General features: G+C 33.4%; 2 protein-coding genes across 4 annotated transcripts; one reads left to right on the forward strand and one right to left on the reverse strand.

Moving 5' to 3' along the window:
- The first annotated feature begins 5,392 nt into the window (after window positions 1-5,392).
- LOC124929837 (GRAS family protein RAM1-like) lies at window positions 5,393-7,581 on the forward strand. The gene is made up of 3 exons (XM_047470226.1): window positions 5,393-6,262; window positions 6,335-6,358; window positions 6,415-7,581. Exons 1-3 carry the CDS (start codon window positions 5,393-5,395, stop codon window positions 7,531-7,533), a joined length of 2,013 nt encoding a protein of 670 aa, XP_047326182.1. The 3' UTR covers window positions 7,534-7,581.
- A 224-nt stretch (window positions 7,582-7,805) lies between these two features.
- Window positions 7,806-11,358, reverse strand: LOC124918173 (membrane-anchored ubiquitin-fold protein 4-like). Of its 3 annotated transcripts, none has more exons than XM_047458393.1 (4): window positions 11,082-11,358; window positions 10,743-10,872; window positions 9,731-9,901; window positions 7,806-8,101 (listed from the first exon to the last, which is right to left on the reverse strand). In XM_047458393.1, exons 2-4 carry the CDS (start codon window positions 10,870-10,872, stop codon window positions 8,046-8,048), a joined length of 357 nt encoding a protein of 118 aa, XP_047314349.1. In that variant the 5' UTR covers window positions 11,082-11,358; the 3' UTR covers window positions 7,806-8,045. The 3 variants fall into 3 exon arrangements, with proteins under 3 accessions (XP_047314349.1, XP_047314338.1, XP_047314343.1); XM_047458382.1 differs by having other exon boundaries at window positions 11,068-11,358; XM_047458387.1 differs by having other exon boundaries at window positions 10,743-10,974; window positions 11,082-11,356.
- Between the last annotated feature and the right edge of the window lie 3,971 nt (window positions 11,359-15,329).

Consider the following 15,329-nt stretch of genomic DNA (forward strand, 5'->3'; position numbering starts at 1 on the left):
TCAATACTCATCCATTATTTATTTATTTATTTTTATTTCAAAGTCAATATAGGGATAGTTTGATTAGTCTGAGTTTCATAATTAGTTAGCACCTTCTATTTGTTTGATATCTTAGAGATATTTATATTGCAATCTTTTAAGTGTTTGATAATATATGCTTAAACACTAAATGATCATTATTTAATAGAAATAGTTTAGGATGATCTTTTGTGTATACTATATATTTTTAGTATTTTAACTATATATATGCATGCTATTGATATTTAATATCAATGTTTACTTTTTAAAATAACATATTTTATCATTTAATTGTTTTAGCAAAAAATAATAATTATATAATTTATAATAAATGAAAATGAAACAATCTTATTATTTTTATTGAATATATACATTTATTAAACTAATTATTATTTATTGAAAAAATCATGTAAAACCATTTCATTTCTTCTAATAAAAACTATTTGATTGATGATGATTTTTTATTTTTTTATATTTCTATCTTGGTAAAGCACATTTGTAAAACAAGTTTATTAAATATTTTTTTTGTTTGGAATAACTTGTCTATGTGATAAAAAAATGTAATTTATGCACAACAATAAAAATATGTATAAAGTCTATATGATACTCTTACATTTTAGGATTAACCTAAAACCACATTCTATACACATAAGAAAGTATCATCAAAACAAACAAATTAGGGAAATACACTTAAAGAAATAAAACAAACTCTTAAAAACTTACTTCCCTTAAATCCCTTTCCATTCTACTTTGCATCTTCTTCCCTTGTCCATGTTTCCATACTATATTATTTTCTTCATTCCTTTGATATTTCTTTATTCAAGTCTTCTTTGATTCTTTCTCCCTCATTTTCCTATTTTAGCTTTGTCAATTGTCTATTATTCCTTTCTTTTTATTAACTATTCACATGTACTTCATTAGAACATGAAAATTTATAAATAAATAAAAAGAGCCAAAGCAAGAACTTCCCCTCCCCATTAAAACAATATGATAGCTAACAAGAAATCAATGCATAAAATAATAAAATAAAATACATAATTATTCTAGTCTAATCCTTGAAAATATTGTCCAATCTTGGAGAAAATATAATAATTTTAGTGTTTATAAGGCTTAAGTTTACGTTTGAGTGTTTTAAATCTATTTTCTTAACGTTAGAATATAACCTAACTCTCCACAGCCCTTGACATATATATATTTGAAGTTAAAGCGTTCTAAATTAAATAAACCATCATGAATTATTTTATCTTTTAAATGATTAATTAATTAAAATACCCTTAATTATATTATTGTCTATACATTTTTAAATATTCAGTATAATTTATTCAATTAATCAAACATTTTTCCAAATCAATTGATTTTATATGAAAAAAAGTCCAAATCAAATTAACAAGCTCTTGTATTATTTTTGTTTGATAAAAAATATTTAATTTGGTGTTTTCAAATGGGAGCATTGGTTGAAACTTTTATTGGAAAAGAAAAAAAGAAGATAGTCAAACATTTAAAAATGAAAACCAAATACAGTTTCATCTCATCTTTTGTTTTAGGGAAAATTCTCATTTTAGTTACAACTATATATATACATATAGTTATACAAGAATAAGTCATAAAGAATATGCTTACAAATTAATTATATTAGTAAAAGACTTGGAGTTTGAATGTATTCTCTAATCATGTAACTAAAACTTTTATTCTCTAGCCAGGCATCTAAAAAAGGTTTTTATTCCTATTTTTGTTTCTTACCTGATTCCCTTCCTACACAAACAGATGTGCCAGATTTTAATTAATAATTATCATTATTTTACTTTTCTCCATAAAATTTGATAAAGAAAACATATTTTTTTATTGCAGAAAGATCCGCACAATTTTATTTGTAATTCAAATAGTTTATAACTTAAACTTGAAATGAAGGGTACCAAAACCTACCTTCAACACAAAAAAAAACTATAGAAAAATCAAACAAAATTTTGAACACACCTTATAATAAACACTAAATAACTTATAAAAAATTTAATCTTTTCACATGTAGGAATAACTTCAAAACGATAGAATACTTTTCAAACCAAGAATGATACCAAAATCAAGTTCTTTCCCCATTGCCATATGTAAACTCAAGCAATTTCCAAAAGAGCCTTAAGAACTTCACTAACAATGCATGTTAAGAAATATCATTTCTTTAACAAATTAAAATGCATCAATTTGATCCAAAGTCAATCTTGTTTATTGGACAAGACCCTTAAATGTTTTAAGATGAGCACACACAATATGCAATCCTTTAGTCTAATGCCATACATATTCTCTATTTACTTTCTTTCTTTCTGAGACTTTAGTCCCCAAAATAATGTATTTTATGAAACTATCACATTCCTTCATAACTTTATTTTGAAACACAAAATATTGACATCAAAATCTTTAGATACCCATCAATCTGCTCTTAGTAAACTCGATCCTTCCAGCTTATGACAATTGTTTTGTACGCTATCCATCTTGACTTTCTTCGTAAGAGACCGATAGTGTGAAGCTTGCAACTAACTCGAGATATAAGGACTCTTGTGTAGAGGACAAGAAGACCATTGAGAGTTGAAGTAAACAAATGTTACCAAATCCTGGGCAAACTAAAGAGAGGCCAATTAATTTTTCAGTGATGTCAATTATGACATTATTGTTGATTATTTACAAGATCTTGTTACACCCTTTGAGAGGCTTCAAATCCTTACAAGATCATGAGTTTGTACCAAAATTTAAACCTTCAATATTGAGTTTTGAAAATCTTTTTGAATTTTATTTGATTTTATGTTCATATCATTTAATCCATGGCAAATGATGATATATATATATATATATATATATATATATATATATATATATATATATATATATATATATATATATATTAAGAATGTACAATAAATAAATATAATTCTCCAGTAAATTAATCAAATGATTTTATAAGAATAAAATTGTCTTTTTTAGAATTTTTACTATACTAATTCTACAGTTTATCAAATAAAAATCAACTTATTTTTTTTTTTTTAATTTTATCGTTTATATATTATATATCTCTAAATGTTCTTTAAAAGAATATTGATATATATATATATATATATATATATATATATATATATATATATATATATATATATATATATATATATATATATATATATATATATATATATATATATAAGAAAATACTTGTTTACTAATAATTAATACTATTTTGTAAAAATGAACTAATACTATTATTTTATTATCATATATATTAAATTATTATAATTCAATATCTAATAATTGCTACTGTTTTTTTGTAAGTTGTATGTATTAATTAATTAAGTGTCACGGATTGCTATATGTTAAAAGGTAAAAGGAACATTAATGAAAATAATTAAATTTTTTGGGATTGGATGTCACAAGATGATGGCACTAATGGCTTATGATCATATATGGATGAAAAGAATATGAAGACTTTCAATAATAATTAATTAAGACCTATAAATATTCGAACTAACCTATCTTTATTCTTTAAATGAAGGGTGGTTAGGCTAATATATATATATATATATATATATATATATATTTTAAAAAATTATATATTTTTTTAACAAACTAATACAAGAGCATATATTTTTTTTTTAAGTAATAATTGAATATAAAACTTTTAATCTCTCAAATAAATCTCTTTACGTGAATTTTAAATATTTTGTTCAAAATCTACTTAGAATATCAAAAACATATTTAATCTCATTCGTTTTCTTCTAAATTTCGTAAATACTAGCCATAAACGAGCAATTGTAAAAAAAATAAAATTAAAAAGAAATTTTCTATTGAGATAATGATGTTATTTATGTAAAATTTTAAGGAAAATAAATAGTGATTTATAAAATATGGAAACAAGAAAAGGTGGGTACTCCCTCCCTTGTTACAAAGGGTGAGCCGGCTCAAGAAATAATTGGACCCACACCAAGCTCCAAAGTTGAATAAATAAATAAAAAATGGGCATTTTGATAAAAGTTAAAGCAAGAATCCAAACTACAAAGTTGTTTGCCTAGTAGTTGAATTGATGATATTTAACCATAATCTCCGTCTTCATCACACCAAGCCAAAACACCTTTCTTACATATATAAACCATTTATTATTTATCATTCATTTCTTATAACAACTACAAATTAATATATTAAACAAAAGAATTTTTTTAGAGTTATAAAAAGTTTATACACAAAGTTAAAAAGAACACTTATTGTTATGAGTTCGTAGGAGAATTTTGAACTGAAATATTAAAACTTTGTTTAATTTTTAGGTGTTTTGATGCTCATTATTTTTTTAAGTTAATTTGATTTTGTTGAATTACTTAACTCTATCACAAATTATGTAATCTTTAAGTTGTATATGATATAATGAAAGAAACTCAAATCAGAACACTTCTCCATAAGGGACTACTTTAAGTAAAGACCAGTTGAAACAAAATTTAAACTTCGAAAATTAGATTTATACTTGTACTTTGGATGGATCTTTCTCGATCCACTAACTTACTTGAATAAAGAAAGACATATCTTAAACTTAATATTCGCTAATGAATATTTCAATTGGAGTTTTACACCAAGAAACATGTGAAAATATGATCTTTCAAATTTGGTTCAATTATTTTAAAAGTAAAAAAAAGACCATGATTGAATAATTTATTTAAACATTTCTAATGAAAAAAATATAGTCAATATATTTATAAAGAAGTAAAAAAATATTTAAGATTTCTCCTAAATTATATATATATATAATAATAATAATAATAATAATAATAAAAATAAAGACTAAAAGATGTGAGAGATTATTGAGAAAAGTTATTTAATTAATTTTGTTTGAAAAGTAAAAAATATTAGGGTTACACTTAATTTCTTTGAAAAAAAATAAATTTATATATCGATTTAACATACAACTCGATTCTAGTTATATAAAATTCCTAAAAAATAATGGAAATATCAAATACAAATATGTGACATGAGTTTTCCCAATTTAAAAGGAAAGAACTTATACCAAAATTGAAAAATAACGTTAGACTAATTTGAGTTAGACTAATTTGAGTCATTTTCAATTTAAGAAGGAAAAACAAAATATCAAGTTTATCCATATTATTAATGAATTAAATTACTAGCTACATTCTCTGTCTCTTACTATGTACTAGACTATAAATAGAATGCATGGGGCATTAGTTCGATGTTCCTTTAGTTTTAGAGAAAAAAAGGAACCAACATTTCACAATTTTCTTTGAGACTCTCTCATTAACTTAACCAATTTACCACTAGGACTACTAGCTAGTACTATTATTATCATAATAAGATGATGAGTTCTCTATGTGGTCGGATGGGTACTTTAACAACCGAAATGAAGACCGAAATCCCACCAACAAACAATCGAAAACAAACCGACGAATCAACAACACCCGCCAATGTTAACAAGCAGAATGGGATCATGATCAATAACTACTCCGCCAACAACATTATTGATCATAACACCCTCAGCCTCCCACCAATCAAACTCGAGGCCCCAGATGGAATATCAGCACTGATCAATAGCGAAGAAGAAAAATTCCAAACCCCTCCTGATCAAAGTAGCAGCAGCAGCTCCTTCTGGGTTGAATCTCTCTTCTCAGATCAATTGACCGACGGTGATTTCATGATCTCTTCTCCGGTTAGGAATCACGATCACAATCACAATCACCATTACGGTTATGTCTCATCATCGTCATCATCTTCAGTAATAGTACAGCCAAGTCCACTTGGTAATAATCATAATAACAATAATAGTAGCAGTTATAGTAATAATAGTGGAGCCAATAATAATATTAAAGGGAAAGGGTTGAGTCCTCTTCATAGAGCGTTTAATTCACCAAACAATCAGTATATGCAGCCTGATAGTATTTGGCTTCCTGCTTTAGAAAGTTTGTTTGATGATTTTCAAAGAGATGACGTTGATTTCATGCCCTTTTCTCCGATGAAAGGGATGGAAGACGAACTTTTGGATTGCTTAACTCAACCGAACCCTTCTAGATTCTTTCTCGAGTCTATGGCTACTCATGATGACATAGTTGTCGTCGACACTCAACAGCAGCTAGTTAATAATAATAATAATAATAATTACCAAATGAAAACTTCTCTTTCGAGCATCTCTTTGTCACAGCAGCTTCAATTAGAAGATCTGGAAGATCATAAGCAACCGCTGCCACCTGCCCCATCACATGTCGTTCCTGACCAGGTAAGTTTGTTTAACGAACTCAACTAATAGGCTTTTGTATAATTCTCTGTTACCTTAGTTCATGGGCTTCAGGTTTTAGACAGGAACGACCTTAAGGTAAGCCCAACAAACCATCGGGATTAGTATAATAATGTATGATGACTGCTTTGCAGGAACAAGATAGCGGGCTTGAACTTGTTCATCTTTTGCTAGCATGCGCGGAAGCGGTTGCGAAAGAAGAGTACATGATAGCAAGAAGGTATCTTCACAACCTCAACCGTGTTGTTAGTAACATAGGGGACTCCATGCAACGTGTTGCGTCTTACTTTACCGAGGCCCTCTCCACCCGCCTCGCATCCACACTCGTGACCACAGCCACATCTAGCCGACCCTTCATCAACCCTTTCCCTCCCAACTCCCTCGAAATTCTCAAGATCTACCAAATCCTTTACCAAGCATGTCCGTACATCAAGTTTGCACATTTCACCGCCAATCAAGCTATCTTCGAGGCATTCGAGACCGAAGAGCGTGTCCATGTCATCGACCTCGATATCCTCCAGGGTTACCAATGGCCCGCCTTCATGCAGGCACTGGCATCTCGCCAGAGCGGGGTTCCATTTTTACGTATTACAGGCATTGGACCATCTCCCGAGGCTGTTCGGGAGACGGGACGATGCCTGAATGAACTGGCACAATCTCTACACCTTCCGTTCGAGTTCCACCCAGTCGGGGAGCAACTCGAGGATCTCAGGCCCCACATGTTCAACCGTCGGGTCGGGGAAGCACTAGCGGTTAATTCGGTTGGTCGGCTCCACGAGGTCCCAGGTAACAGCCTCGGGGGGCTACTTTCTATGATAAGAGACCAAGCCCCGAACATTGTAACGATCGTGGAGCAAGAAGCGAGTCACAATGGACCCTACTTCCTAGGTCGGTTCCTTGAGGCGCTTCACTTCTACTCGGCGATATTTGACTCGTTAGATGCAACGTTCCCAATTGACTCGACTCAGAGGGCGAAGGTGGAGCAATGCATATTCGCAGAGGAGATAAAGAACATAGTGGCTTGCGAGGGGGCGGAGAGGGTGGTGAGGCACGAGAGGCTTCAGAAGTGGAGGAAGACAATGGAAGGAAAAGGGTTCAAAGCAGTGCCACTCAGTGCAAACGCGGTTAGCCAGTCGAGAATGTTGCTTGAAATGTACCCTTGCGATGGTTATAGACTGACCGAGGATGCCGGATGCCTCCTTTTGGGGTGGCAAGATAGGGCTATCATTGCTGCTTCTGCATGGCGGTGTTGAAATTTTAATTATTAATTATTTTCACATATTTATAATTGTTAATTCATCATAATCAATCATCAATATGTGCCCTTTTCTCTTATTTTATTAGTATTACTATTTGTTTAATTAATCAATGTTATGTTTGCCACATAAATGGCACAAATATAATTTTTTATTTATTCTATTGTTTTCTAATGGATACTCAATAATATTCATTTATGGATTTCTGAATAAAGTAAATTCATGCTAGGGTTTTGTTCATGTTAATATGGTTACAAGATGGTGCGAAATGAATACAATGAACACAACAATACAATCACGACGTAACCAACAATAATGAGTGTATGTCAATACATGCTAGTAGAAATAAACACATTTCCAACGGAAAATGCACTTTTGACAAGACAAAATCATGATCTATTAGTGGTAGTACTGTTTATCGACCTTTTTTTAAACGCACAGACTAGATGTTCGTCTCGTCTACTAAACACACAACCGCTAAAAACGATTTCCAATCAAGGTTCTTCTTCTTAGAGTATGTAACACCCACATGCATTTTTCCTTGGAACCTCGTCAACCTTTTTTTCTGTACAAATAGTTAAACCAGTACAAGGTAAAGTGTATAAGCAAACACAAACTTTTACACAAGCATCATGTCAAAATTGAGAGACAAAAATGATTCAAGTTCCTAGGTTCAGACAAGTAGTTATATTGTTTTTAGAGTCAGAAGTCTCATGTTTGATTTCCATTAAGAACACAAGTTAAAACGGAGATCATGGCTTGCTAGTTTACTCCAAATAGAGTCTTTGAAAGAGTTAGAAGAACCAATGAACAAATCTGGAAGGTCATTACTGTATGTTGCAGCCTTCTCTAATCTCTTTAAGCTAATTGGTTTGATTTATAGCTTTACCCTCTTTTGAGAATTTGTGTGATTGGAAAGCCTGTTGTTTTAACTCTTTTTCTTTTGGTCATGTTAGCTTTTGGGTTTAGGGTTTACCCCAATTTGAAACACTTTTTATTTATATTCCTCAATCTGGTCAAATATAAAAATAAAAATACAACATAAATGCAAAAACAAACAAAAAATTGTTTCTAAAGGGTCATTAGGTTATATGGCTTACACATGTCTTATATAGCTTATAGATAGTTATTTTTACTTCTTCCCCAAAACTTCAATTAGCTTAACTTCTTTCTGGGGAAGCTAGAACAACCTCACTTCAACTTAGGATGTGAGAATCGAACCTGAGATATCTGTTCTTTTTCCACTTGAGCTACCTTATTGAGCTACCTTAGTGGGTTATTCTTTTATCTTTGGAGTAATTTATATTAAAATAACACTCTTTGATGACATTTAGATTGCTCTTTCATATGGAAAGAATATTTCGAGCACAACTTTTGATCATCCCAGATGACCAAATATAGCTTCTAACTAATCAGTCTGTACATCTTTTATTGCAGTATATACCCAAGACCCTTCACTACTCCACTAAACAGACATTACTATTTGTCAATTGGCTGCTCAGGCAGTCTTAAATTAGGCTTTCCAGAAACTATTCATTTCTCTACAAAGTTACAATTACATTAACCAGCAACAACTTATCTCTTAATCTAAACTTTCGAACAGTTCTAAACATGTATGAATGTTCATTAGCAAAGAAAAATAAAATTAAGTTCACCGGATAACTATTACTTAATTATTTATATTCAATTCTATCAAATTTGGCTTAATTTATTGAGCTATGACTTAACTCGGTAATCTATTTAGAGCATCCGGAAGATAACTTAACCCTGAACATTAATCAACTTATGTTGACATTATAAGAAAAAAATAGTCTCTAAGTACTTTCCCTAACAATATTTCCACATTTTACAATACTTTTATTTGGTTTATTCAATATTTAATTTGTCAAATACTTAACTCATACAGCACTTAAAATTTAATATTCAACATTAAAACTTAATTTTCAGTTTTGTTATTTGAATGTGATATCCTTAAAGGGGTATGTAGTAAATCTCAAGTAACTTATCAATGAAAATATAACAAGGCGTTGCAGACAGGAGGTGTTATGCCAACAATATCAAACTAAAAGGTGCAGTAAGTCAATCACAGGTCAAGGGAATCCTCAAACTTGACAAGGTGTTATGCCAACAATACCAACATACAGAACAAGACGGAATAAAACACTATCAAATTTGCATGAAGAGAAAGAAATACCTGTTTTTGCTTTTACTAAGGATGGTTGTACGACAACATGCATTGTGATGACACCAATTGGAAGCTCACCAAAGGGAATCCTGCACTGGGCAACAGTTTTACTATTCTCCAGGATTCTTCCAGCATTAATCAATTTGACGTCATTTGCTGCCTTTGGTGCAATCTTTTTATCTAAGGTACAGAACAAAATCTTTTCTAGCATTAGACAAGAAAAAACAATAAATTGGATAACTACATAGATATCCTGCAAAGAGCAAGGGCTGAAGAATATGTAAGATTGAACTTAAGCATGTTAAACCTTACAATAAACTAAGAAATGACTTGATCAAATGACATACTAAAAATAATGGAACTCCAATAGATCCACTTGATAAAAGATAACCAACATGTAGTCTTTAACACATGTTAGAAGCAGCTTATTTACAACCATACTATGTGAGATTATAAACCAATGTGTAAATTACTTGACTCCACAGTAATTTAAGGTTGATAATTAGATGTTAAGGGTTGGTTGAACTACTAAAACATCGTTGAATTCACCAAGCCTTATGATTCATAAAAGTATGCAATCATTGATCTGATCCTCAAATTAGACTTATGAAGATCCAATCTTGTTAAAATAACATTTTCATATAAAATCTGAATCCCGAAAAAGAAGATTTGAACAAAGTTCCGATGACAAAAGACCAATTGAAGAATAAGCAAAATCCCTACATTTCATTTGAAACCAATGGAATTGAGAAATGTTAACATGTATGTATTCCCTGACTACAGAATAACACCAGAAACAGCCAAACTCACTAGCATAAGAATTTGTTCTATTAATGGCAAAGAGAACCAGCCATATACATAAATGATTAATCTATTCGACCAGAACAACCTGCACATACAACATAAAGAAATCGTTCTAAAATGACAAAACAGCAAGCTAGGTTCCTGCTCCAACACACAACAATCAAATTGAATAATTATAAAGATATAAAGAAGAGAAACCATCTGTTCAAAACACTACCTTTAGGCCACTCTGAAACAATCCTCTCCTTGAGCATGGCTACAGTTGAAGCAGGTGAGTATCGAAAAGGCCCGATGTCGGTGCCATCGTACAATCGGAACTTGAGCTCTACCAAATCGTCGTCCGGCATCTGCAATTTTTTAGTCGAGTTGATCAAAACCCTCGCGGATCAATACGCAACAACGCCGAAGAAGAAGAAGAAGCCGGATTAAACGTTGGCGATAATTGAAGCCTGGGTAATACCTCCGATGACGACGAATGGGAACATGATAGATTAAAAAGAGAAAAAAGAAGAAAGCAATTGAGTAAAGAAATAGAGCAGTACCAGCATGTGTGTACCTGGAGAAACGTAGAGGAAATTGGAGAGATTTGAAGTGGGATAAAGGTGATTGATTGAGAGAGAGAAAGAAATTGAGCAGCCAACCCTAGACCCGATCTTGAGGAGGGAGAGCAGAGTAGTTACCAGTGTTAATTTCTTGTTTAGGAAAAAGATGAATTGTAAAATTGAGAACTCGTTTCTCCTTCCGTGTTCTAAACCGCGTTAAAACTCCTTTTCAGGGAGCCGTTTCATCGCCGGTGGACAGACCACACACCGTCTTCTTCATCTGCCACTCACACCGGTGGTGGGAGCCTTTTACATTTTTTTTATTTATTTTAAATTTAACTTCTTCTTTTTTTAATTTAATTTATATTTAATTATATATGCAAAGTGGAGGTATCTTTTCTCATTGTTCATATATCCAATGTAAACTGTAAAGTCCCTCATCATCTCATTACTTGAAGCTGTAATTCTTTCCTTTTATTTGCACTCATTTTCCTCCTTTATTTATTTTCTTCTTTTATCATCTCTTTGATTAAAACTTCTAATCATAATATGAAAATCCTAATTATAGTATAGAAAAACAATATAAGGAAAAGTGCTTAGGAGGTCATTAATGACGCCCTCAAGATGTTCCAATGGTGAAGTTTCCACATCTATCATATAAGGAAATTGTTCTCAAATACTCCCTTGGAAGGTTGAAGGCAGTCTTATGTTAGAATAGGAGTGGTCCAATGATGTGTACTTTACATTCACCCCATGAATATTCATATCCCAAATTTGCTCAATTTCCTGAAAAATTACTCAATTCAATTTCTTGATCCTTTCATCAAATGTCGAGTTGTTATTAATATCACACAACCACTACCCAGATGGTTCTTCCTTGCTAGAAAAAATCTACCAAATTGTTGGTTCAACTCAAATATGAACGACTAAGTGTTAGGATATGATAATATCACGTGTAAATATACCAATCCTCATGAAAAGAAAAACCAATTTGGGTCGTGGTTGAGATCATAATGGCAGGATACTTTGCCGAAGATTGTGTTAAGCTTTAAACTATAATCGAGCCTTTCGAGTTCTTTAATTCAAGAAACAGGTTCTTGATGATCGGGACCGATGGTGGAATTCAATACTCAAGCGCAACGAACATAGAATGAGAAGAGAATTCAAGGTTAAGGAGAGAAGACCCGAAGGTGAGAAGAGAAATACTACTAGATTACACCTAACAGTCCAAGATAGGGGTCCAAGACCGGGAGAATAACTTAGAGCCAACTTTCAAAAGATTCAATTCATAGCCCCAAAAAGTGGGGTGAACATCAGCATTTAAAGAGGCTGAATTACCCAAGAGTCGGTTACAAACTTGTTACAACAACTTCCAAAATAACAGAATTCGGTTTTAAATAAATATAAGAGAAGATAAAAGATGAATTATTAAACAGAACATAAAGCTGACCCAAATGCACCATAGGGCCGAGAAAAAGGTGCTGGATTTGTCTTAGGACCGAGGGCTTGATTGTTTACCCTAACATAATCTCCCCCTTCAAAGTTCGTCGCCCTCGACGAAGAGAATGTGGCCTGGTCAGCCTCTAATGCGCATCTTCAACTTCAAAACTATTGCTTCGGTCGGGCTTCAGAATGTTCAGCAAACTTCGCCGCATAGGACCGGTCTTCTTAAAAATCTTTCGGTAGAATCGTTTCAGTGGTGGAGCTAGTCGGCTCCTCGCGGTCTTTTCCACTGCCGGGTCGCTTGCCACTCCGCCCATGTGAGGAATTTCTGTGCACTCAAGGTCGAGTTTTTCAGTGTTTAGAGCTGACCTTTGTTGCTGCAATGTCTCCAGCGCCTGGTGCAAAAATAATTTCTTCCAGCTTTGATTAAACTCTATAGTGTTATCAAAAATCCAGGCCAAGTCCTTTTCCCAAACCAGCATAACAGCGATATCGAACGAGCCATAACTTCTAATTAGATCTTCAGGAATATCTTCCAAAGTCATTGCCACGAGGGAAACAGTTTGGCCTTCGGGCTTACTCTTTATTTGCATTTTGGCAGCAACACTATATTCATCTACGGTCTTTTCCAGCTGATTTCCATGCATCAAAGTGGCCTGCGACCGAGGAATCCCCTTTAGGACCGTGGTTCTGTCTTGCTTCTCATAGGATATGGTTAGTTTTTCAAAGTCCCAAGATGACGGGCCTAGAGTAACCAGCCATTCAATTCCCAACACAATATCATATTCGTCCATGGAAATTACCTTCATTTCTGTTTGGTATTCATTGCCTTCCATCGACCACTTCAAGTCTTTGCAAACACTAGAGCATAACACATTAGACCCATCGACTACTCTAACCGATTGCACCCGGGTTGCTATGATTCTGTGGTCTATTTTCTCCCAAATCCTACTATTGATAAAATTGTGGGTGCTGCCTGTATCGATGAAGATCACTACCGGCAGGTTCCCAATTTTGCCAAGAATCTGGAGAGTTTGAAAAGCTTTAGACCCGGTCAAGGTATGTAAGGATATGACTGGTTCATCCCTTGGGCCGAGCAACGAAGGTAAATCATCAAAAACAGGTTCTTGATCGGGTTCTTGGTCTTCTTGATTGGCCGAGACCATGAATAATTTTGATTTACACCTATGGTTTGGTTGCCATTTTTCATTGCAAGAGTAGCATAGGCCCTTCTTTCGCTCTTCATTCACTAAGGCCGAGTCTAATTGCTTAACATGGCCCTGGTTTGCATTTGAAGAGGACCCATATGATGAATTCTTAAAGTCGGTATTGGTGCTCGGCCCGACTGTGTTGATATTGGATGGCGTGGACAGCAACGGTGCTTCAGCGTTGTATAAGTTACCACTACTCATTAAGGACTGATATGTTGCTTCTTGGACTTTAGCCGTGGCCATGGCTTCATTTAAAGAATCTGAGAATCGCATCCTGATGTAGTTCGCAATCTCTTCCCTTAGACCGGACACGTAACAATCTAACCTGTTTTAAATTCATCAGCTGTCTCATTGGTGTGTCATGTATAGATGGCCCGAATTGAGTCATAAGGTCTCTCTTGAACACGTCCCAAGATAAGGCCTCCATATGATTTCGGTTTTGAAGATATGACCCATACCACATTCTTGCTTCGCCAGAAAAGTGAATGGGGGCGATTTCTAATTTAGTGGCATCCTTAGTTTTGTCCACCCTGAAAAATTGCTCGGCAGATATTAGCCAGCCCTCGACATCTGACCCATCAAACCGAGGAAAATCGACCTTGGTTAGCCGAGTGGGAGGAGCATAGTGTTGGTCGCGGTTCTGGCCAGGGTGCTAGGGCCTAAATGGTGAAGGACCGTGATAAAAATTATCATCATAGGGTCTGTGGCGGGGTTCTTGCACATTTCCAGATGCCCCGCTCTCAAAGGCTGCCATTCTTTCTTCAGCCGCATCAAATCTTCAGTCTATGGCAGCTTGCATCGCAGCTGTTTGTTGGGACAGATTTTCAATAAGGGCCTTGAGCGCATCCATTTATGATTGCTGGCGAGTTTCTACCATGTTGAGAATCGGCCAACTCTAAAACCAATATGTTAAGCTTTAAACTATAACTGAGCCTTTCGAGTTCTTTAATTCAAGAAACAGGTTCTTGATGATCGGGACCGATGGTGGAATTCAATACTCAAGCACAACGGACATAGAATGAGAAGAGAATTAGAGGTTAAGGAGAGAAGAGCCGAAGGTGAGAAGAGAAATATTATTAGATTACACCTAGCAGTCCAAGATAGGGGTCCAAGACCGGAAGAATAACTTAGAGCCAACTTTCAAAAGATTTAATTCATAGCCCCAAAAAGTGGGGTGAGCATCAGCATTTAAAAAGGCTGAATTACCCAAGAGTCAGTTACAAACTTGTTACAACAACTTCCAAACTAATAGAATTCGGTTTTAAAGAAATATAAGAGAAGATAAAAGATGAATTATTAAACAGAACATAAAGCTGGCCCAAATGCACCATAGGGCCGAGAAAAAGGTGCTGGATTTGTCTTAGGACCGAGGGCTTGATTGTTTACCCTAACAGATTGTTACGAGAGGATGCAATCGTATCAAGATAAATGAATCAAGAAGATTGGTAGCTTTGTAGCTTTAATATAAATTAATAAGTTTAGGTTATTATTTTTAATAAAATGTTTTAAGTTACTGAAATTTTAATACATGTAAAATATAAGTGCTATTTGTTACTTTAGTTAAAATTAATTTGGGGGTTTTAACTGATTGATACTTTGTAACTTTAA

Source organism: Impatiens glandulifera, chromosome 1, assembly GCF_907164915.1.
Source record: "Impatiens glandulifera chromosome 1, dImpGla2.1, whole genome shotgun sequence".
Taxonomy (NCBI): Eukaryota; Viridiplantae; Streptophyta; class Magnoliopsida; order Ericales; family Balsaminaceae; genus Impatiens; species Impatiens glandulifera.